The 25,432-nt window shown below is 44.3% G+C and overlaps 1 protein-coding gene across 2 annotated transcripts; it reads left to right on the top strand.

Annotated features, from left to right (window-relative positions):
• Window positions 1-318: 318 nt before the first annotated feature.
• On the top strand, window positions 319-22,945 carry LOC101937378 (carnosine dipeptidase 2). Of its 2 annotated transcripts, none has more exons than XM_008164420.4 (12): window positions 319-491; window positions 4,655-4,744; window positions 5,986-6,129; window positions 8,698-8,860; window positions 12,789-12,877; window positions 15,492-15,692; window positions 16,692-16,776; window positions 17,608-17,768; window positions 19,622-19,786; window positions 20,720-20,861; window positions 21,367-21,514; window positions 22,109-22,945. In XM_008164420.4, exons 2-12 carry the CDS (start codon window positions 4,685-4,687, stop codon window positions 22,176-22,178), a joined length of 1,428 nt encoding a protein of 475 aa, XP_008162642.1. In that variant the 5' UTR covers window positions 319-491; window positions 4,655-4,684; the 3' UTR covers window positions 22,179-22,945. The 2 variants fall into 2 exon arrangements, with proteins under 2 accessions (XP_008162642.1, XP_008162641.2); XM_008164419.4 differs by having other exon boundaries at window positions 319-842.
• Window positions 22,946-25,432: the final 2,487 nt, after the last annotated feature.

Raw genomic sequence — 25,432 nt, 5'->3', positions numbered from 1 at the left:
CTTTTCCTCTCCTGGAATTGACACCTCCTCATCTATTATTGGGAGTGGAGTACATCCACCCTGATTGAATTGGCCCTGTCAACACTGGTTCTCCACTTGCGAAGTAACTCCCTTCTCTCCATGTATATAATGCCTGCATCTGTAACTTTCACTCTATGCATCTGAAGAAGTGAGGTTTTTACCCACGAAAGCTTATGCCCAAATAAATCTGTTAGTCTTTAAGGTGCCACCAGACTCCTTGTTGTTTTTGGCGTTCCCTGTGAATCCTGTTGTCTCGCCCCACCCCGGAGATAACCACGCCTCCTTCCTTTCTGACGCGTTCCTCGTCCTTCTTGCTTCTGCCTTGCGCTGCAAAGCGAGACGCTGTTTGGGACTCGCGGCGTTCCAAAGGGGCGGGCTCACGGGGGATTTAAACTCCAGCTGGCCATAAGGTTCTGAAAGGCTGCTCTTCCGCTGACATAGTCCGGTGCCACGTGGTGAGGCCGCTCCGGGTAAGTGGCAGCCCCCCCGCCGGGGCGGAGTGGGGCTCCCTATCTCTGCCTGTTAGCTATGGGGGCCACCCTAGCTCGGGGCTTTGGTGGTCACTTTGCACCCGGCCTGGCAAAGTTTGCTCAGGCTCTGTCTGCTTTCCCCCCCGTCTCCCCATGATTCTCCGGGCGGCCAGATGGCGGGGAGGGGGCATTCAAATCCCCCCCTGGTGCTGCTGGGAGTAAGCTGCAGCAGCTGACAGGGAAGCGGTGTCACTCATGGCCGCGGCGCTGATTCTGTCCCGCGGCTGCAGGTCGCTGCTGCGTGGCGGCCTGCGGCCTCGCAGATGGAGACCTGCCCCGCTACGCTTGGTGGTGAGTACGGTGGGGATGTGTGTGTTTGGTGGGGATTCCCCCTACCAGGCTGCGCGTGACTCTGTGGTGGCATTCCTCTCTGAGATGCATGGGCCGCAAGCAGGTGCCTTGCCCTTCCCCCAATTCAGCGTCCCTTGTTCTGAGAGCAGGACCCGGATCGCTTAACCCGCCCTCTCCGCGTCCGCGGCCGGGGGCTCTTGCTGTGGATGGGGATATTGCTGGCCACACTGGGATATGACGTGCCTGCCACTTCGCAATAGGGGGTGTGCTGTCTCCTCCGACCTCTTGGTCTTAAATACCCAGACCTGCCAATGGTTAAACGGTCTGGTGAAAGAAACCTGGGGAACTCAATGTCCTGACCCACTATCTAGCCTTGGCCCTCATGCCTAGTTCTCTAGCCTGCGGCTGGTACTGACTGACCGTGGAAACTGGTAACCATGTGATGCACCATGTCTGGGTCTGTAGCTTCCAGAAACTCAGGCTTTCCTGCTTTTCATTTCAGGAAACTGGTTAATGGGTGTCATCTCTGCAATGCGTTATTTTTGGATCAAAGGGCAGTTCCCCCATTGAAACCAAAAGAGATGGTGGCATAAAATAGCAGAATATCTAACGACTTTGGCTGTGAATAGGTCTAATGCTTCCAGCTAGCCTAGAGCAGGTGCTATTAAATAGACCCCCACAAACAGTGCTGTCATCTGGGGCTCCATTTTGTGGACTGAGAAGAACACATTTTCCTACTTTCCAGTCAAGCCACACTTCCTCTTATGAAAAGCGTAATTTATGCAATGGTGTAATCTCAGTGGTCATGCAAAAAGAAATCTGAGAAACTAGTGACAGTACTTCATAGTATTTAGCTGATTCCTTTGTAACACTTATCAGTAACTCTCTAATATTTTAGCCATGTCTTCTTTGGTATGCCTATACCTTTGGAAGTCTGGGGGGCAGGAATCTTAAGATATATTCTTCCAGAATATAGATCTGGATCTTTCAGTACTGATCCACAAGGCTAGCATGATCTAGTATTACTTTTAAGTGTGATTTTAAAACCAATTCTGAGGTACGGGGTAGAGATCTACATTTTTACCAGCTGACTCAAACATGGTTCCCATGTAGACCATAATTCTGCCTAACTGAACACCTAGTATCTTTACATCCTAGACATTACCATTTACCCCTCGGTGTTGCTATAGGAACCACAGCTCAGGGTTTTTTATTGTTTGGTCTTTTAGAATTTTTAAAGTTCAACCATGAAGCACTGACATCACTTTCTACATTTAATTCCCTTTTAACAGGGAAAAATCACAAGCGAATAATCCTAGGACCTTCAGGTGTCATCTAGTCCAGTCCCCTGCACTCATGGTAGGATTAAGTATTATCCAGACCGTTCCTGACAGGTGTTTGGAAATTTTTTTTTTAAGATCAGGTTGGACAATGATGGAGATTCCACAACCTCCCTGGATTATAATAGTGGATTACACATAGTAGGTTCACGGACTACACCTGAAGATGATGGCTGTAGCTATCACAGCCTTGGCTTGTTGGCTTCTCTGGGATATCTGATAGGCTAAGTTGATTTGATCCTGATTTGAACAAGAGGTATATGTGTAGATGGCAGTCCTTCCTCTGGGTCCAGGCTGAATCACTGGCTATTTGGGCTAGATTGCTGAATGAGATGGAAAATATGTGGTCACTAGAGAACTTGTGGCATTTTTTTGGAAGAGTCAGGGCTCTGACCAAATTCAATCATAGGTACTCAAAATCCTAGATTTCCCTCAATACTCAGTGACTTTAAGTTTCACATCTTGTCACAGTGTCTAAGTGTTAACAGTTTAACTATATTGAGTGCTCAGATGAAAGGCATTAGGATTTGAATATGTAAATATCATTCTGCAGTTCATGCCTCAGTGTGTTCCCATTCTAGTGGGGAAAGAATGTTCCACAATATGAAGTTAGGAAGCATTTCCCCGCGACTCCCCCTCCCCCCAAATTTAAATTGCTTAACTGTAGAGCGATGTGCAGATTATGAAATTTGTTTCCACGTCTGACCCACAAACATGGTCCATGGATATAAAGCAGATATCTGCAGACTTGCAGATCTTTTCTTAACTGACTTATCCTCCTTGAGGTTGAAAGCACTGGCACCCTTAAACTGAAGTTATCCGATTTACTGGCATACACCTCTTTACTAAAGTGTAGTGCTGTCACCCTCTCTCATTGCTGAACAGAATGCTATCAGCATTTCCATAAACATTCAGCTTTGTCTGTGGAGAGAGAAAAGGCTGAAGAGACCCCACAAAACTTCTGTTGAAGGGGGCCTGTCATAGAGTTTTTTGAGGGGTAACTAGCATAGTGACCATGACACTCCAGTACAATTTTTTTCTTGTTGAATAGGCTGGCTACTTTTTTGCACAAGCAGAAAATGCCAATTTCTACCATGTAGATGCTCACAGTGTACTCAGTTTTTTTTATCCTAGAGACTGCATCCGCTGCTGGCACACTTTGGCATCTAAATATTTGGAAATAAATGCAATCCCATGAAGTATTTGTAAAACTTATTTTTATTGCAGGGGGAAGCTAGAAATCCCTGGCTAAGTCTCTTATCTGAAATGCTTTTCATTTTTAGGTCAGAACCTCTTAATATTGCACTAGACTTTACTCATTGTACAGAAGAGGTATTTATTGGGTGGGTTGAATGAGATCATTTTGAATATAATGTTTTGAAATCTAACTACAGAGAAAGTGCTGATTGCCATGGTAGGGCAGAGGTGAATAAAATTCCTTTAGAAGACTAAAGATTCATTTTCCACCCCCACCCCCTCCCAACACCACAAAACTTGGTCAAGCATAAAACTCAAGACTTGTGTCACATGGCATCATCTGGCTATGCACTGATTTCTTGCTAAGTAGCATGATGAGATCAATCAGTTTGCTTTTGAATGACTCCATAAATTGTAGCAAATAACTATTTCTTAGTCATTCTTGGCCTACCTGGAAGGCTGAGTGGCACTCTAGAATTTCAAAACATAATAAAACTAACTGTCCCTGAAAGTTTCTTGTCTCTTAGCCTTTCCACCGCTTGTAAGAGAATTATCCGCTCCTACTTACAGGTGTCCTAGTAGTTTGCAGGAGTACAAGAAGGGGCAAGAGTTGGTGTAGTGTAAATGGTAACACCGTATTTAGAAATACTAGCACTTGCTATCTAAGTGCTGTTTTGCATTTAAACTTGCAATATGTTAAATTCCTTCCATTTCATAGCTTGCCTAATTCTCTAAAATACAACTTTGGAAAGAGTACCCAATACAGAATAAAATTACAATTCAAGCTATACTTAAAGTACAGTATATTTACATATTGTAATGGAATTGCTGTCTCTCTTTACCAAAAGATATATAGTTAAAGTTTTTAAAAAAACAACCAAGATGCATGATCTTGGTAGAATAAGTTGGCTTTAAATTGATAACTGCTCAAATTCAATTGCATAAATTCATTCTGTCAAAATAATTTCAATTACACGTTCATAGTATTGGTCTCCAACTTTGTCACTGCTTTATTGTATGTTAAGAATTGTGTTAACGCTGCTTCCATTCAGCTGCACTCTGCTGTCATGTGATCTCTGGACTGACACAGCAAGTTGCCTCATACATTCTCAGACTCCCATGACTTGACTAGATTTGCAGTGTTGCAGTTTCAAAGGAGGGTGGAGCTCTAGTGTTAAACTTTAAAGAGGAAGTTGGTTTCTCTGAACTGCTTTACCAGCTTGGCTGTATCACACTTAAGGCTCTAGACACTGAACTACTTCTCTTTCCTCTTAGAGTTTTCAACAACTTCATTCTGATCAGAAAATGTCTGTCCTTGAAAGGCTTTTTCAGTACATTGATGAACACCAGGATCTCTATGTTCAGGTAAGAATTCTTGCACACAGCTATTAAATGACTTAGTTCTACTGTAATACAGGACAAATAGATTTGTATGAAATTAATCCATCTCATCTGTTGACATGCTTTTCAAAGGTCAGCTTTGTGACTTGTATCCTTTGGTTCTACGGGTTTCCCAGTGATTTTAAGTGGCATGTAACTTGTGGTTGGGGAGACTGTAAACAGCATAATTTTAAATATAATTGGATACCACCCTTTTATAGTAAAATGTCTAAACTTCTGGTGAACAAGTAGGAGAATTTTATACAAAAAAAAAATAATTTTCAAAGTGCGTCATACATTACGACTGAATTTCACAACAGACCTACAAGGTAAATGCTCTCCCAGTGGAGAAAATGGACAGCTAACTGTGAACAAGACCTAGAGGGAGTTGGTGTCAGAGCCAGGATTAGGATTTGGTAGGTCCTAGATTCCAGTCCTGTGCTGATGACACCTTTCTCTTACTTCAGTAAATGTGGAGAAAATGGAAATATCGCTGCATTACCAAACGTTCCATTGGCTAATGCCTTCAACATGTGTCTGATCACTCTGGGAATATCTGAACAGTAGAAAATAGGCTGCTGTATGCTAGATCTTCACACATTACTAAATGAGGATCGTATTGCAATTCTCTTATCAAAAACTCTGGAGGGACTTAACTGCAATATAGTGCTTAAACTTTGTAGAGCTCTTGTGTCCATAAGCATGTAGGAGTAATCCGCACAGGTGTCCAAGATTGTATTCCTGAGCCCTCTGGTGGTAAGGCGAAGGACTAATATCTTTCAGAAAACTCTAGCTGGTATTAGATGGTGAAACAAAGCACCACTGGTAGAAAGACCTTGTACCTCAAGTCTATACAGCATGTTCTTGCTGTAGGGCATTTACACCCTAGTACTAAGTCAGGAAAGAGTGAACATTTTCCTCCTCTTGCTATTGTATGTGATTGGGGGGGCGTGTCCTTCAAAAGCCAGCTCTACGGGAAGCTTTTCCAATTGTAGCAGCCATAGTATATTACTGACCCTCTCTTAAAACAGAGAAGGCCAGAGTCAATCAGTTCAAACCTGGTAAAACATGAAATTGTACAACAAAGGGTTAATATGGGAGGGGGGGCAGTTTTGCACATTAATGCATTTCTAAAGTCTTTCATCAGCTACTCGGAACAATCTGGATTGCACACGAATGCTGTAAAAACCACTCAAACCCTCCCTTCTCTCCCCCCATATAAATAGCGGCTGGCCCAATGGGTGGAAATCCAGAGTGTGTCGGCATGGCCGGAGAAGAGGGATGATATCAAACGAATGATGGAAGTTGCTGCCAAGGACATCGAGCGGCTGGGTGGCACTACTCAACTTATGAATATTGGAACCCAAAAGGTATGAAGAGATGCTCACCTAGTTGCTACCACATTACTAGAAAATAATCCTCAAGCAGAATACTTACATCCTGCATGCCAGTTAAATCCCTGACAAAGCAACTAGCTATAGGCCACAACCTATATGTGGGTGACCAGCAGTTGCCCAAATGGGAGCAGGCTCCTATTTCTCCTACTCCCCAGTCTGAAGCCTCTTGTTGACACTAACTTGCTCAGCTGCTGAGAACCAGTCCACTTCAGATTCCAGACCTGATCCCTGAATTAGATATGGCAGGAATCTGTGCTACAACTTTAAATGTTCTGGGAGCTGGGATTTTCTCTGAAGCATTGTAGTAACAAGTTTGGGATGTACTGAAGAAACAACTGAATGTGAAGAGTCACAGTACAAGCAGTATGTTACAACATGTGTGACCACACAACTTCAGTCAGGCCAGCAGATCATAAATGTGGGCTGTTACACACACTGCTGCTCCCATAGGTGACTAGAAGATGCTATTCTGACAGGTTCTCTCACTAACTGGATCTTCTGGGTTTAAAATCTTGTTCCTCTTCCCTCAGAACCTGTAATTTATAATATGCCACACCTATTCCAGGCAGGGCTGAATGTTGCGAAAGCAACACTGACCATATTTCTCATATTAAACTGGTAAACTGCAGTTACCAGGAAAACAGCACAGCCGAGTGTGTGCATATTTTCCCTTATACCTACAATGCATGTGACTTCCTTGGTAAAAGTTAAAAGTACTTTGTCCTGTAACTAAATTATGTCTAGGTTTTTGGAACTGCACAGACCATTCCAACAGAACAGTGGCTGCTTTGGTCATACATAGTCCCTTATAAATTTCTCTTCCTCATACATAGTGTAAAGAATGATCCTTGCCCTATTTTTTTTTTTTTTTTTTGTCTAGACTAAAATCTAGTTCTTTAATCTTGAAGGGAATTTAAAGCTTGTTCCAGGTAGTGAGGTGACTAATCAAAAGTTACGTACTTGTTAACGGAGGCTTTCCAAACATAAAGATCCCTGAAAGAACATGATGCTATAAATTTGTTTCTCTAAATAACACCAGCCCTAGCCTCATTATGCTTATTACATATAAGCAGTACCAAAAACAACTGAAGGAATAGGATTTGGCTTCAGAGGTCTACTGTTGGCTAATTCCAGCCAAATGAAGGACATGGTGACTGTGTACTGAAAGTGAAGCATCTGTCATGAATTTCTTGATGTGATGTAAAGCAATTTATTTTAAACTTCTTGCCCCCAAAAACCTGCTCACCTGAGGAGTTTACTGAGTGTTAATTTGACTGTTGTAATTTCATCCAGTGAATTTAAAACTTCAGGCTGCTATATTCAGTTCTCTACTGAAGTGCACTTAAACACATACCTGTATTTTAAGACTGCCTCAAAAGTGTTGGTTTCATATAAATATTAAATCTCCTCCTTATTTGGTGTGGTACAGTAAACACATGGCATGTTGCCTAACTCTTCAACAAATAACTTAGTGTTTTAGCTCCGCCTCTGCTACGTGTACAGCCATGGTTTTGTAACTGGTTTGTGATGCAGTTTACTTAGCTACACTCAGGGCCGGCTCCAGGGTTTTGGCCGCCCCAAGCAGCCAAAACCAAAAAAAAAAAAAGCCGCGATCGCGATCTGCGGCGACAATTCGGCGGGAGGTCCTTCACTCCGAGCCAGAGTGAGGGACCGTCTGCCGAATTGCCGCCGAATACCTGGACCTGCCGCCCCTCTCCCGACCGGCCGCCCCAAGCACCTGCTTGAGAAGCTGGTGCCTGGAGCCGGCCCTGGCTACACTGGTCCTATTTTGAGTTGTAGCCACATGATAGTTTTGGTGCACATAACAAAATTCATTCTGCATGTGGGGAGGGGTGGCTTTTTTTGGGGGTGGGGGGGTTGTTCTTATCTTTATGGTTCTCTTGCACACTAGACAAGATTAGTCTGCTCAGGCCTTTGGCATGGGAGAAGCATGGCTAATAAACATACTTTATAAGTGTAAACCGCATGTATGGATACACTCCAGATTTAGAGCCAAGGATGCCACTAACTGGTAATAAACTTGGTGTAAAAAGCTCTCATGTAGAGAGGGCCATAGTACAACTTAAGAGTTTTTAGAATCTAGTATTAAACTTGAGCTCGACTCTTCATCTGCTGAGTTAAATGTTAAGTGTCAAACTCTGCACATCTTGTTTAAACAACTTACCGTGTGTGTGTGGCTAAGGCTTTCCTCTTAAAATCATAAGCAAGAATGTTAATATTAAGTATTAACTTCACCATCCAAAGTAGCTTAGAACACCTCAATGTTTTGCTACTTGCACATGGCTTGTAAAATCACTGATTCTCTCACCTGCACAGTGCTGCAGTGCTTAGTTTGTCAAAAACTTGCAGGGGGAGAGAGAGAATCAAAACATACATTATTTTTAACAAAACAAAGTGTGCATGCTTTGATATTTAATTACTCTACAAAGCCAAATTATGGATCTAAAAACTGTGCTTCTAAGTACTTTACCCTCTCCTATATTAAAATGCATCCTATGCTAAAATTCCTCTTATTTCCAGCTCCCTGATGGGTCAAAGATTCCACTACCTCCAATTATTCTTGGCAAACTTGGCTCAGATCCACAAAAGAAAACAGTGTGTGTTTATGGGCATCTGGATGTCCAACCTGCAGCCCTGGACGATGGCTGGGACAGTGAACCCTTCACCTTGGTAGAAAGAGATGGTAAGGACTATAGACTTTCTGGGAAGAATCTGAGCAAGTGTTCTCTTAAACTCCTAACTGGGACAATCTCTCCTGTGGGGAGGGTGGAGAATGGAAGAGCTTGCAGCACTAACTTTCAAACCTTCCTCTAAGTGTGTTAAGAACAAAATGGTAAACAAGGAGGTTTGAGTGTTCACATTTTTTCCTTACTTAAAGTTAGAGGTGTTTCCTTCCCGCTCGGAAAGTCTAAGCAGTGCTTGCACATTTTTCCCTCATACCCACAGTGAAATGGCAGTGTTGAATTTGCTATTGGTTTCCATGGTAACTCACTGGTCATAAGCAGTTGTTCACTAGGGCTGAATTCTTGTGCTGTCAAAACTAGCAGGCCAGAGCAAGGGAAGTAGCTCTGTATCACCTTTTGACCCTGGGATTCTTGGTTGCAGCAGGCACCAAAACCACTCCTGGCATAATTTAAACAGTCCGCTGGGCCAAGGTTACTGCACCTTCCCTGGGCTGCCTGTGCCGTGCCTTGCCTTGCAGCGCAAGCCAGAATGGCCATTATGGTGTCTCTTTTGGCTTAGCTAGGTGGGGTTTGGCCAAGTCTGCACTAGGGGGCATCATAGAACAGTGCAAGCTGTACGAAACTTGTGCCTGGGGGAATTTTCCCCCCTGGACAGACTGGCATCAAAGGGCTATGGGGTGGGGGCCACACACCTCTTTTGGTGAGATGTAACAACTATTCCTGCTCACACACAGCCACCAATAGTAAATTGTGCTGAAAATACTTTCTTCTTCCCCCCTGATCCTCTAACACCTGCCCTGCTATGATGGTCCCTCTCCATGTTTCAGCAGATCACAAGTTATTTTTATGGCCTTGAGATTCAAAGGTTGTATGACTAAAAATCTATTGGCAAGATAGGCCACGCTAGCTTAAATTGATCTTGTTAGCTTTGATGCATATGCATCTATCAGTGCCTCACATACAGGCTACTTAAGCCTTATCACTTTTTGATAATCATTTGGTGTTACTCCAACACATGAAGTTGGCTAACTTGGACTTGATCATTGCTGGTAGTTAGAGCAAAGGGCTGTACCGTGTCCTTGGGTTTGGCCCCACTGTGCCACTGGAGCAGCACAAAGGGGTAATAAAGCTGCATAATAAGGGCTGATGGTTCCTCTAGTGTAACGAAACCTGAGGCTTGATGAAACTGGTTCTGCCTTGTCCTGCCTTGCTAGTGCTGGTCCATAGTGGGCATAGCCAGAGCTCTGCTGCAATTGGGCTATACTCCCACGGTGTAAGTGTTCCCTTAGGGATCGCTATGTAACGTGTCTAGGACTCTTGAGACTGCTCTGTTCTGGTTCCTAAACCAGCCCAGGCTGGCCTTAGGTTTGTAGGGATGGAAGATACATATAGACACCTTTACTCTTTTTCTTGGGTCTCCTGCTGAGCACAACTTGGTTAGACCCCAAGACTGAGCTCATAGTACTTAAAGAGGTGCCTATTCATTAACACTTCTTGGCTTGCATGAACTGTATTAACAACCTTCAAGTCATCTAAATATTTCAATGTAGCTAAAACCTTGTCCTTTCTACTATTCCCTACATTTAGTGAGAGAAAGTATGTGTGTTGTCTCTTCAGAAATGTGTTGGGCTAAAGGATCATTTTAATAAAGTAGCACCAAGTGCTTGATTAGACTTCTAAATGCACAGGTCTGAGACTTCGCATGACAATCAGTCTAGCTGTAGTTGCTCTTGAACACTGAGACTGATAGCAATTTATACAGTCATATCAGAGATTAGAAGTTGAACTATGTGGGAAAGCGCTAATTATAAAAAGGAAATGTATTTCTGGACTATACCACTAAACTTTTGCTAGCAAAATAAATGTATACACCTAGTATATTATGTTTCTTGGTATGAAGGTGAACCTGATCTACAAAATACCTCTTCAAACACTAAATGACTTTAAAAAGCAGTACCCTGCAGAATACCATATTTTGACTGGGGGAGGGAAGGGAAAGGAATTCTATGCCAATTTACAGATTTTTAAGGCCAGAAGCGATCATTAGATTATCTATTTTGACCTCCTGTATATCACAGGCCATAGGATTTCTCTCCCAGTTACTGGGCCCCGTGTTGAACTCATAACTTGTTAGACTAAAGCATATCTTCCAGAAAGGCATCCAGTCTTGATTTAATGACTTCAAGGGACAGAGAATCCACCCCTTCTCTTGGTAGCTTGTTCCAGGTGTTAATTACCCTCACTCATTAAAAACATGCCTTAATTCTCATTTGAATTTGTCTGGCATCCGCTTCCAGCCACCAGTTTTATCTTTCTCTACTAGATCAGAGTCCTTTAGTACCTGGGATTTAGAATACTTTCTTGATAGTACTAGTTTCACTGTCTGACAGTCTGTACTTGGCTGTGGAGGAAATAGCAGGGACTTGGCCCTAAAGTCAGTGGTGAGGTGAAGCCAGTTCACACCAGTTCACACGAACCAGTTGTTAAATTTTGAAGCAGTTTTAGAACCACTTGTTAACTGGCTTCCCTGCAAGGGAAGCTTTGATGGGCTCTGGTGGGGAAGCATGTAATTCCTCTTCCTGGCTGCCAGGGGGCGCTGTGCTGAGGGAGCCATGTGGGCTGCCTCCTGGCCATGTTGTTACTGCTGCTCCTCCTCCTGGGACCTCTGGCCCTGGGGCTCTTGCTGCTGGCTGGTGGGTCCCTGGCTGCTCTGCTGGGCTTGGCCTATGTCCTGCTGCTCCAAGCTGCTGTCCTCGTGTGAGTACCCACCACCCTGCCTGTAGCCAGCCCCTTCCCGCAGCCAGTCCATGTCACGCCCCCTGCCTCCAGCTAGCGCTGCCCCATGTCCCTGTCTGCAGCCAGCCCCATGTCCACTGGTGCCCTGCAGTTCCCCGGTCAGTAACCCTGCACACCTGCTTTAATGAGGGGGGCAGGGAGCAGCTGGGACCCACATGTGCACACCCTAGGGTGACCAGATGGCAAGTGTGAAAAATTGGGATGGGGGTGGGGGGGTAATAGGAGCCTATGTAAGAAAAAGACCCAAAAATCGAGACTGTCATTATAAAATCGGGACATCTGGTCACCCTAGCACACCCCCAGGGAGTGACCGGGACCCACACATGTGAAACAGAGCTCATTTCTAGTTCAGGCCTATTTTTTTTAAAAACCCTTTAGGTAGGGTTAACATACATCCATATTTTCCTGGAGATGTCAGGCTTTTTGGTTCTTAAATCACCGTCCGGGAAAATACAGACGTATGGTAACCCTATTGGTACCAAAAAAAAATACTGTGGCACATCCCTTAAATCAGAACTTTTTATAGGGAACCAGTTAAGATTTTAGTAGCTCATCACTGCCTAAAGTCAATTTAGAGCTCTTCTGACTTGATCACTTACATGTTCTCCAACCGTGTCTTTTTTTCTGCTGAATCTTTATGAAAATGAGTTTTCAATTTTGTAAAGATTTTTCAAGTGAAAACTTCAATTTCTGTCAAACCTGATGCTAGGCCACAACTCTGAGCCTAAAGTGTCAAGTGACGCTGACAATGCCAGCTTGGAAGAATCTGAGGCAAAGCTAAAGACACACTAGTGCTAAGAATATCTGATGTGAGCAGCATATTGCTAGCATATTAAGGCTTGCCTGTGTGGGTTAAAGTACACCGCTACCTCGATATAACACTGTCCTCGGGAGCCAAAATATCTTACTGTGTTATAGGTGAAACCACATTATATTGAACTTGCTTTGATCCACCAGAGTGCGCAGCCCCACCCACCCGGAGCACTGCTTTACCGCGTTATATCCGAATTCAGATATATGTCGGGTTGCGTTATATCGAGGTAGTGGTGGGACAAGCTGTATGCACAAGATTTCATACAGACTTTCTCCTCCGCCATATCTAATTCTTCTCCCTGTATCTGGCTGCTGTAGGAAAACTGTACGGGCGAGGGTCAACAGATGACAAAGGTCCAGTGCTTGCCTGGCTGAATGCCCTAGAAGCTTATCAACAAACTAAACAGGTATTGTACCTAGAATACACTGTACTAAACTCAGTTTGTTTAAGGCAGTACAAAGGTTGTCCTAGCCACAAGTTAGTCAAGTCTAGTGAAGGATATAGTAATGGTGCGGTATCAGTCTGAGATAAAATCAGTACTGTCATTTTGTGCAGTTGGACACTATTCTAATTGCTCAATTTGGTTATAGCATAACTAGTTTGACTGGTCAGCTTTGTGTCTTTCTGAGCAGCAATTAGGACACTTGTTACAGTCTTACTCCCTCAGTGTTTCTTATTAGCCAAACATGGAATGAGACCACTGTAAAAAATGCTGAAACCTCTTGCAGGAGAATCAGTCAAGCCTAGCCAGGTCCACTAAAAGCTTTTTGTCAAAAGCCTCTCTGCTCTGATTTTTAACAGTTTGACTCTGAGGAGTAAAACTGCCATGCAGTTTGAGGCTGGGAGAGGCAGATAAGTCGAGACTGCCACTGAATTTGCAACTCTGCCAAGTTTAGGAAGATAATCTAACTTGACATAGGAATATGTTCCGAAATACAGTTCAAGTTACCAGTTGGAAAATCACTACTATGCCTGTGGCATGTCTGTCTTTTCTTTTTAGTAAAGTTCACTGCATGTTCCTTTTTAATAATAATAATAATTAATAAAAAAAAATTGGTACCAGCTGCCTAGGATTCCAAAGGAATATGAATAGATAGAACTGTCTTCCTCTTTGTAGTAAGCAGTCTCTATGGGCTTCTCTTATGATAATAGCATCTGTCTGGGAGATCTGGGTTCTATTGTCTCTGGCAGACTATATCCTTCTGCCTCCATTTCTCCACCTGTAGCAATGTGGATGACTGTCTCGGGCTAAATATTTTTTTTTTTTAAATGTCTTAAGGGCTGCCTCTGATGGTACATACAGTTAGAGGTGTATGTACAACTACTCTTGTTGAAAGGTAATTTAATGCTGAAATCCTCTTAATAGTTCTAACACAACGAGTTTTACAAAATGTAACTAAGATCATGGATGGGGAAGATGTCTCCAAGTACTGCCAAGATGGGATTTGTTTCTGTGGAAAAGAATGGTGAGCCTAACTGCTGAAAAAGCAACTAGCTCTTGGAACAAGCACTAAAGGGACCACAGAATTCACAAGGGGGACTGAGGTGCCTGCATGCAACAGTTAGGCACCACTGGCATTCCCAACCCCCTGCTTAGTTACCTGAGAATCAAGCAGCAGCTAAAGTCCCCAGGCACATAAGTTTCCACCAACAAATTCCTGAAGGCACCTACATTTCAGCAGCTGGGCTGGCCCAGTGCTGCCCAAGACCTGACACTGCCCAGCAGCTCATCTATCTGATACCCAAGCTCTGAAAGGATTCACAGATTAGGCTGTCTACCTTGCCTTTTGGACTCTGAGCACACCACCCAGACAAAAGGAGCAGGGGGTGCCCTTATACCCCTCAGCCCAGTGTTCAGAGCATTCCTCTGGGCTGTGTGAGACCCAGGGCTGAGATTCTCCCTGAGGTAGAGCAGGGAGTTGAATCCCCCACATCCCAGAAGATGTGCTATTCACTATGGGGGAATTGTGGAGCAGGCATCTCATTCTCTCTTGTTGGCGTTTGTTCCACTTCGTGTAAAATAAACATGAATTGGGCCAGAGAGTAAGTGACTGTAATGGTCAGGACACTCACCTGGGAGGTGGGAGACCTGAGTTCAAATCCCTGCTCCACATCCGGCAAAGTGAGGCTTTAAACCCAGGTCTCCCACATCCTGGATGAGTACTCAACCACTGGGCTAAAGGTTCTGATAGGGGCTGCTGGCATCCCCACCACTATCCCTTTGAAAAAGGACTGACCTGTTTTAGGTATCTCCCTCCAGGATTCACTCCTGGAGGGAGAGGGAAGCACATTCCCTCTGACCTAGTGCCATGGGCCTAACTCCCTTTGAGGAGCTGGGATTAGGCCACACCTCTCCTCAGCAGTTCCTACTGGCTAGCTCAGTTGGCTTTCTGCGCAACATTCATGAATCCCCTTTGGCGCACAACTCGCCCTATGCATTGTATGGGCAGCCTGGGTTTCTATTTCAGGTTTGTGAATTCCACTAAGCAGGAGGGTACCTAAAAGTTAGGTGCTGCAATGCTTAGATTCCTCTTGTGAATCTCAGCCTCACAGTGCAGTTATTCTTCAGATAGAACATAACAGGCCAGACTTGCTGTCTTGGGAACTGTGTGCTCTGAGCTTTTGCTGATAATAAGGACTTTGCATCAGTAGAACTGCAAGCACTTAAATAATATATGGAGATATTTCTCATGGAACTGGAAGGGACCTTGAAAGGTCACTGAGTCGAGTCCAGTCCCCTGCCCTCACTAGCAGGTCCAAGTACTGTCCCTGACAGCTTTTTCCCCCATCCCTAAATGGCCCCCCTCAAGGACTGAACTCACAACCCTGGGTTTAGCAGGCCAATGCTCAAACCACTGAGCTATCCATCCCCCACTTCATAAAGTTACACTAGTGTTTCTGTCCTGGAACTAGAATGCCTGTATTCTACACTTACTTTAATTGCAAGAACACACAACAAATCTGCATGAACTAGTATCTGAGCAATGTTGAATGTTTTCCATGCTTGTTTCACTCCAAAGGAAATCCCAGTGAACATCAAGTTCTGTCTGGAAGGCATGGAGGAGTCTGGTTCTGAAGGCCTAGATGAACTGATTTTTGCTCAAAAAGACACTTTCTTCAAAGATGTGGACTATGTTTGCATCTCTGACAACTACTGGCTAGGCAAGAAGAAGCCGTGTATTACATATGGCCTCCGGGGAATCTGCTATTTTTTCATAGAGGTAAAGTCCTGAAGAGTAAACCATTCATTACTGTATTTTAAAGTCATGTTGCTCACAAACTGAATCTCTTTGTTTAAAGAACTATCGTTTTAATTCTTGGTATTAATAGACTGGTACATCCATTGCTGATCTACATGTGGTGGCTTTTCTTTTTTAAAGATGAGCAATTATATCTTTCAGTCTGATATAACTAGCTCTATTCCTGTATGCCCCGTGCATAGCACCCTTCACCCCTCCCCCCAACACCCCATGAGCAATGCTATCATGCTTTGGGAGGAGGGTGTACCTCTAAAACTGTTGTACAAGAGATTTTGCTGATTAGCAATGATTCAAACATCCCTGGTGCCAAGTTGTAGCACGGATCTTGTGAGGGCTGGTCTACACTGGGGAGGGGGGGAAATCGATCCAAGATACTTCGACTTCAGCTACGCTATTCCCATAGCTGAAGTTGCGTATCTTGGATCAAATTACTTGGGGTCCACAAGGCACGGGATCGACGGCCGCGGCTCCCCCATCGACTGCGCTACAGCCGCTCGCTCTGGTGAAGTTCCAGAGTCAGTGAGCGTGTTTGGGGATCGATATGTCGCGTCTTAATGAGACGCAATATATCTATCCCGGATAAATCAATTGCTACCCGCTAATTCGGCAGGTAGTGAAGACTTACCCTATGTGAGGTAAGAAACCCATAGGTTGAACAACATGGCAGATGTTTTTGTAAGTACTGTCGACTTATGGCATTGAATCCGATTGTAAGGCCTTTGGAGTAGGAAATGTCTCATGGTACATTTGTACAATTTCTAGCACAACAGGACCCCAATCCTGGTGGAGGTGTCTTGCTGCTATCGCACTCAAATAATCAACTGTCTGCTCCAGATGCTTGCAGTATAGCATGCAGAGTGTTTGCTGATCTTTACTAGGGGTATAGGCCATTGAAGGGTTATTTAAAACACTGACGAAACTAATGTCTGTCTGATTACAAGCTTGTTTGCTTCAAACCAGGTGGAATGCAGTGACAAAGACCTTCACTCTGGAGTTTATGGTGGCTCAGTACATGAGGCCATGACAGATCTCATTGCTCTGATGGGTAAGAGAAACATATTTGCCTTCTATACTACAGCATCAACGTTGCCCAATCCATGCTTGACTAACTGTCCTATATATAATGCATAGTAACAAAGCACTTCAGTTCAAGTTAAAACTATTAATTTACGCTGTAAAGGGCTCCAATGTGAAATTTACTGGGCACTATTTGACTGACTTTAAAATTAGCCAGCCCCACTGAAATGGTGATGTTCCAGGAGAGACCAGCAGGAGAAACTGCAGGCAAAATGCCCTAGACACTGAAATACCCACCTGAGGAAGGAAGAGTTGTTTTGATGGTTTTTCATCAAGGTTTTAGGGAAAGCTGAGGAAGACCTTGACTTATGGTCCTGGAGCTCAGACTTGTCAGTAAATGGCTGCTTCCCTGACAGCCATCTTATCAAACATAATGCAGAACTCTCCATAGAAGAACCTGATTTCAAACCTAGTCTGACAAAGAGAGGTTTATAATTAGACCTCTGGCTTAGAGTTCAAGGAAATGCAGGTCTTGAATATACCCATTGCATGAGTCACTTCACAACTAGAGTTGACCCGAAGAATTGCCAAGTGTCTCTTAATTGGGATGTACACAGTTGTAGCCACCCTATTTATGGTATATAGAGAAGGCTTTCAGTGGGTTAACTAGTCTTCAAGAGTAGCCTCTAATCTGTGTCTCTACTTCCTTTCTGTCTCCTGACCAAGGAAGTGTTTGAAGAAACCAAGGTTTCAAATGACATGGGTTTTTATTTTTAACAGTAACAGGGAAGCAACACTCTAAAGAGTGGTACTTTAAGTCTGGTCTCAGACACTGATCTTGCAGGCTTTTCTTTTGTAGGCTCCCTTCTGGATAAGAGAGGGAAAATCCTCATCCCTGGCATTAATGAAGCAGTGGCACCACTTACTGATGAGGAGCTGGAGTTGTATGAGAAGATTGACTTTGACCTGAAGGAATATGCAAAAGATGTGGGAGCAACAAAACTACTACATGACACAAAGGTGCAGTGCTTTCTTTCCTTTTCTGTCCCCGCCTCAAAAAGTCCTCTTTCTGCTGTACAAATTCAAGGTATTCTAGGCTGAAGCCTTCACTGCATCTGAGAGGGACACTTCAGTGCCAAATTCATCTATGGATGCAGCTGTAACTAGTTTTTCCATAGGCAGAATATCTATACTTTAGCATATAGCAGCAGGAGCTTTTTTTGTGCTGGTGTGCACTGCATTTGTAGTGAACTGGGAAAAACTGGCTTCTAGTTTTGCTACATGCTACCTACCCTTTGGGATAGGTTTTATATCTCCCACAAAAGTGTCTCTTCCTGTTTAAAATAGCTCATCCCACTGCAGGATTGTTACCTACAGTAACTGACACTGTCACCATAGTACAAACACATTATCAGACTTTTTTTAAGTGTGTGGCTTACACTAGTTTTAAAGATGACATGATACACCTCAATCTCAATGTACCTTATGGTAAGGTAATATTCAAAGTCTCTAGGAAGAGAACTGATCTTGGCTAACTCAGTTAGCCTAGAGTCCTAAGTGCCTTTCCTTTACACATTCTTAGATCTAACTTCTCATAGCAGCAGTTTCACTTCCCCAATGTCCTATATTTGAGAAGGCAATCTGCATCCTTACTCCATTGAGCCTGGATAGAGATGGAAGGGTATTGTAGATGCAATAATTACTCTTAAAAGGCCAATAGCTATCATTTCTCTACATATTAAATGTAGAAGAAACACTATCGCTCAGATGCAACTGACAAATGTTGGTGCTCTTCTAATGGTGGTTGTCAGATTATGCAGCCGTGCTAACAGTAAAGTCCCTTAACTAGTTATTAACATGTCACCAGACTCTTAAACTTTAGACACAAGATTGCTAAGTCTGAACTTCTCATACATAACATCTTAACAGGAATGGCGTGCCCATTCCAAAACAACATGGAATTCCTATACATGCTGTTCATGTGTAGTAAGGTGCAAGCATATTACAGGTCTTCAAGTTTTCCTATGCTTATTTATCTCTGATCCTAAAAGGCAGAACATTGCTTTCTCAGCCTTGTATAATCCTTTCCCACAAATTTTGCACTCTCCCTTTCTCTTCTTCTTCTCCTCCTCCCCCCCCCCCCCCCCCCCCCCCCCCCCAAAAAAAAAATGCTGGTCCGTCAAATATGGATAACAAAACTGACTTCCCAAGCTGACCCTATGCTTCATGCTTCACTGGCAGTTCTACACACCCAGAGACTATCTCAAATGACAGCCCTTACTGGCTATAACAAAGGGTAAATGGTGGGCACAGATAGAACCAGTTGTCTTGTAATTTTGGCTACCAGAACTAAAATGGAACACCATATAAATATTACTCTACCAACTGCTTCCAGATTAGATATGAAGGAAGAATCAAATGGTTGGCAAAGCTTTTCCTACTATCTGAGCACCTTAGCCAGTCAGAAATCCTAGGGAAATGAGATTGAAGATGAACTCTTGATTAAGTGGCAGTCCCAATATTGCGCATGAGATAGAACATATTAAGAAGAGTTGTTACCCCACCACTGGGCAAAAGCTTCCTTTCAAGACTGCTTTTATGAGGCCTAAACTGAATTTTCAGGGTAGGAATTAATTGACTGTCTCTTTCGGAGAGGACTAATTCAGATACTGTATCTGAACACCTTGTTCAAATTGCTGCTTCAGTTGCTATCTATGCTTGAACCAGACATGGTTTAATGCAGGTTGTCTTGCCTGCCTTCGAAAACTACTTTTTATCTTGAAATTATGGCTAAGTAACTTCTAGATGGCTAAAGAACTCTTGGCAGTACCCCTGTAATCTTAACTCTTAATAATTTTTCCATCTTTCTGCAGAAAGATATCCTAATGCACAGGTGGCGATACCCATCCTTATCTCTCCACGGAATTGAAGGAGCCTTCTCTGCCTCAGGAGCCAAGACTGTGATTCCACGGAAAGTAACTGGGAAATTCTCAATCCGGCTAGTGCCAGACATGACTCCAGAAGATGTCGCCAATCAGGTAGGTATAAGTTGGGAATGGCTGAATCTTTTTGCTTTTTAAAAAAATTCCCACTTCCACCCTTGTACAAGCCTGAACGGTGTTAGAACTGCTGCTGTAGTTGCAGGGTTTTATCTTCTGTGCTGTCCTTTACCTCTAAGACGTTTATTTGGATCCAGCAGATGTAGGATGCATCTTAGTTCTGACATGACCATAAACTGAAGGTTTTGATATGGTGTTGGTGTCTTAATCCAGCTGTGATAAATAGTTTATAACTAACAATAAATACTTAACTCCAGGGTGCATTATAAACTGCTCCAATAACACACTTGGAAAGCCTCACTTGCATAAGTCTGATACCTAGTGGGTTGACATCCACTGAAGGTGAATAACTTCTGACTTAGTGAGCTTCCGCCTTAAGGCTGATAGGCTGGATCTTACAGGGTGTGGCAACTTTCAGACTCTGGGTGCTGAGCATTTGAAAAACACCCACTGAGAACCACCAAGCAGGTGGCTGTTGAGTTTATTCTGACAATCTGGCCATTGTACGAGGAGCTACTTGAGGCAGGGGTTGTCTCTGTGCAGTACCTAGCACCGTGTAGGGTTCCAAGCTGATGGGGCTTCTGCGTGTTAGAATTCTAGTAACGGCAATCTAGCCAACTCTTAGAACGGAAGAAGTCTTAACTAGTTTGGCAGTTGGCCTCTTGCTAATCTAGATTTGTGACATGTTAACTGACTTCTTATAATTCTAACACTGCCCACAAGGTGCTTTCAGTATACAGGAAGACACTGTCCCTGCTCTGAGTTTGTGTTACAATAATAGCCTTCAGGCAGACATTTCTTGCTACATTAGCTTCACTTACAATCTGTCTATCTAGTAAGATGACCCAACAGGAACTTGTATAACACTTCTGAATCCTAGACTTCTAATTGTTCAATCCTTTGGTACAAAAGGTTCAGGATTACCTCACCAAGAAGTTTGCTGAGCTGCAAAGTCCCAATAAGTTCAGAGTATACATGGGCCATGGTGGAAAACCTTGGGTGTCAGACTTCAATCATCCCCACTACATGGCTGGCAGAAGAGCAATGAGGACAGGTCAGTGGACTTAAGATTTGGGAATTTAAGTCTAGCCTGTTCTGACACATCAAATGTTGATCTCACTAGTGCCAGCATTAAATGGTAATATCAATGTAGCAGCAAGATGTCAGGATTGTACAGTATGGTTGGTAAGCAAGGAGCTATGCAGGTGTAATACCACGATGTACACAGTCCTACTTGGTCAATACTAGGATGAAAACTCAAGGTGCTGCAGCAAGTAGTGGTTCAATAGGAAGTGTTTTCCCTTAGCATCATACTAGAACCAGTCCATTGACTCTGGCTTTATGTTTTTGTGCATTAAACTCTAGAAGTGGGGATCAGGAAGCCAGTTCTACTTTTTGGTTGCACCCTCCTCGTAGCAGCAAACATTGGCCACCAGTGGGTCAAATCTGCCCTTCAGAGTTCTTTGGGATCCCCAAAGATGGCAGGTGATCTAGTAAGGAAACATGCTGGGGAAGATGCAATAACTCAGGAAAACTGACACAAACTATTTGTATTTTAGTCTTTAAAGTTGAGCCAGACTTGACAAGAGAGGGAGGAAGCATTCCTGTCACTCTGACCTTCCAAGAGGCAACAGGCAAAAATGTAATGCTGCTTCCTGTTGGAGCTGCAGATGATGGTGCCCATTCTCAAAATGAGAAACTGAACAGGTAAGAGACACCGTGATGTCTTGATGAACTGGGTGAAATTTTTGGATTTTAAAAAAAATGTAGATTTAGCAACAGCCAAAGCACTTCAATTTTTCACTTTGTATTCTAATAAAATTGAAGGAAAACGCAAACCTTAAATGCCCCCAAATCAAAATGTTTCAGGTTGAACAAAACACTTCATTGGTTTGATCAAGGGTAGTTTTGGAATTGCAACCATACCAAAAAAAAGCAGCTATTTGCACAGCTCTACTTGTTACTGTACCAGCTGGGGGCCATAGTACAAGCCTTGAAATGCACCAATACCCACCTGTGGTGCTGGTTGCTATTTCTCCTTTCTCTCAAAGGATTTATCTTGTTCCTTCTGTAGAGGAGCTATGACTGGTTCTGTACCTCTGTGTACTAAATGCTCACTGCATACAGTTGCTTGCAATTCTACAGTCTTGCTAGCTTCCTCTTTGCTTAACTTCTCTCATATTGTTGGTCTGGCAGCTCTTGATGCAGGCAGAATGCACTTGTGTTGCAGATACTGATGGCGGTGAGTGCTCACAAGAACAGAGACCAGATCAGACTAATGCACAAAACTCTTCTCCCCAGGTATAACTACATCCAAGGAGTGAAGCTGCTTGGCGCATACCTATATGAGGTATCTCAACTAAGGGACTGAACTAAGGAGGTGAAAATCCCAAACATGAAATCATTTTGTGGTCCAGAGTTCTGGAAATCCTGCTGACAAGCAAGCTCAGACTACCAAATACCTACAGCTTTACTTCTCCCTCACCCCTCCCATTTTTCACCCACCAACACTCAAACTCCTGCAGAGGAAAAGCAACAGGCCCCCCACTCTAGAAATCCTGCAACACCCAGTACCAAATACTGCTTCCAGTGCACACTCCATTCCATCTCTCCAGCTACAGAAGGAGAGAAGAGATCCTTTCTAAGGACTCTCCAAAATCTGACCGGGGTTCTGAATCCCTTCACACCTGCCCTTTCTGCTGCTTTGAATCCAGCCTAGAGCTTGCCATAGGCACTCTTCCCCTGGCTTGTTTAAGACCAAAGTGAGAACAAACAACTCTCTCTTCCAACTTCATTAAACTAGCTAATCAGCTAAAGAACTCTACATCTTGACCATCTGCAGTAGCTGAAGAAGATTAACCTAGAGTCCATGTTAAGTCCTGGAAGCACTCAAAGTGACAGACTACAAAGGGTATACTGGAATTCCTGCAGGCTGTAATGGGGCCATCTCTGCTGCCTCGCTGATGAGGCTAGGGGTGGAATTGTTAACTTGTTGTCTATAGCTCTTGCTGTTCATGCTTGTGGTATCAAGGTCTGCAGACAAATTTGGTTATAAAGCATGCAATGAAACTTGCATTTTTCTAAAGCTGGCTTTGTACTTATGTAAATTCTGCTAAATTAAAAAAAAAAAAGGCTCTATCACTTGGCTATTGGGCATTCTTTCAAATACCTTATCTGAGACTGTAAAGGTCAATTCTGGCTCATGGACACCAGCCCACCACCATAATGGCCATAAAAGAACTAAGTGCTTTTTGATGCAAGAATATCATGGCTAGGAGAGAAACAGGGAGGAGGGAGTGGAGTGCAGCACTGAGTGGGCAACTGTATCTGTTGCACAATGCCTTGGAAGACCTGGGGAAGCTCCTGTGGATGTGAGCATGATTCTAAACCAGTGGCTCCCAAACTTGTTCTGCTGCTTGTGCAGGGAAAGCCCCTGGCGGGCCGGGCCAGTTGGTTTATCTGCCGCGTCCACAGGTTCAGCCGATCGCGGCTCCCAGTGGCCGCGGCACACTGCTCCAGGCCAATGGGAGCTGCTGGAAGTGGCGCGGGCCAAGGGACGTGCTGGCAGACGCTTCCAGCAGCTCCCATTGGCCTGGAGCAGTGTGCCGCAGCCACTGGGAGCCGCGATCGGCCGAACCTGCGGACGCGGCAGATAAACCAACTGGCCCAGCCCACTAGGGGCTTTCCCTGCACAAGCAGCAGAACAAGTTTGGGAACCACTGTTCTAAACCATCCAAGAGTGAAATGAAGGATTAAATCTTATCTGCAGCTTGGGGCATTAACGCTTTCTTTCTTCCCCGAGTGACTTGGGAGCGTTCCCAGCACTCTCTGCTGTTTGTTGATAAAATAATAAAAAAAAGCTTTAAAATTTAGATACTTGATGTGCCTCGTCATCTCCTCCCCAAAAGGATCCTGTGGCCCGAGCCTGATCAACTCTGGCCCCAGGCAGACTGGTAACGAAAATCTCTCCGTTTTGGTAGAGAATTGTGGAGAAGGGGAGCCCTGCGGAGTGCACAAACTGTTTTGCCCTTGGTATTTCATGTTTGCTCTGCCCGGCACTGTTGGTATTTCATATCGAAGATCTTATAATTAAAGGTGAGCCCCACCCTCAGTCCTAGTATGACTGAGAAATGGAGAGAGGCTTAGCATTCCTCTCTTCATCCCAGTTGGCAGGGGAAGGGTGCAGGTGGATTTATCCCCGGTCGTAGCAGTACCAGGCAATAGGAGGAGGAGGACTCTTATGCCAAGCAAACAATCCTCAGTTCATACACCCTCAGCTGTAGTATGCCTGAGTATAAGGAAAGCCTAGGGTTTCTCACTCAGCCCAAGAGGGGCACTTGATGTATGTACCCTTGGTAAAAAAGGACCAAGTAATACAGAGGGAGACTTAGTGTCTCTCCCTCCAGCCCAGGAAGGGTGAGCATTGTAGCCCCAGTGCTGGTCTGAGCAATGTGAAATCTCCAGTAATCGAAAGATCTTAAGAGTTGTACTAACCAATTGTAACAACGACATGTTCAGGAAACAAAAGGGTGCTGCAGGGGATTCGGGAGTCCCGCAGTCATGGGCGATGGCATCAGTGGTGGGTTCAAGCCTGGATCTACAGGCATTAGAGAGCGCGGTAGTCCGGCTGCCTGGTCAGCTGGTGTCAGGGGAGGCAGGTGAACCAATGCCTGAGCCACAGGAGAGGCAGCAAAGAGGGACAGGACCCTGCTACCTCTTTCAGAGGGGGTTGAGGCCCTCTCCCAGCTGGAGAGGGCTCTTGCCAAGGTGGGATACAATCCCTGGGATTCTGTGATGGAGCTTTAGAAAAGCCTGCATTCTTGGCAGGATTTGTTGGATCTGTATACTGAGTATGAAAAGCAGAAGGGTGAAAACCTAGGGGCAGATGTGGAATTAAGTTGGACTGCAGCTGCCACGTGGTATCGGATGCTGTCGGGACCAAAAGAGCGTTGGGGAGAAGGGAGGAGATGTGTACCCAACAGCTGTTGGGTATTGAGCAACTGAAAGTGCAGATCACTAACCAGGTGGCAACCCAGACCTATACCCAGGACAAGTTGCAAGCCTTGAGACAGGACTTCCAGGCAGAAAAGGCAGAATGCACCCACCTGGAAGCACTGGCTAAGCAAGTACTGGTCTTTCAGGGACTCATCAAAGACTTGACCATTCGTGCCCAGCATACGCTGCACCAGCAGTGTGCTTGCCGTGAAAAGAAAACGGAACCATTAAAACGTCAATTGGCCGTGCATTCTGTCCAGGTGGCGAGTTTCACGGGGGATGAATCAGGTGACCCTTGTGAGGGCTGGCTTTGATCTCTCCCTTTGTGAGGCTCCTCGATTTTGGGCAGAACCTTTGCACCCCTATAGCAGCCCTCCTTGAGACCGAGGAAAGGTCCAGCTGGTGAAGGGGGAGAAGGTTGTATATATGGCACCCCCAACTATGAGGAGAGCACCCCATGGGGTAATTATGAAGAGGAAAGGGACCAGGAGGGATGGGGGCTATTTAAGGAGCCCACCCTCCTTGCTAAATTGGTAATGAAACAAAGCCTGTACCCAGGGAAAAGGACAATTCAGTGAAAAAAGCAGAATCAGGCCCAGACAAGCAGGCAGGCAACAGTTTGGAAATTGG

Source organism: Chrysemys picta, chromosome 2, assembly GCF_011386835.1.
Source record: "Chrysemys picta bellii isolate R12L10 chromosome 2, ASM1138683v2, whole genome shotgun sequence".
NCBI lineage: Eukaryota > Metazoa > Chordata > Testudines > Emydidae > Chrysemys > Chrysemys picta.
The sequence above is the reverse complement of the archived record's forward strand: the minus strand, read 5'-3'. Positions and strand labels throughout refer to the sequence as shown.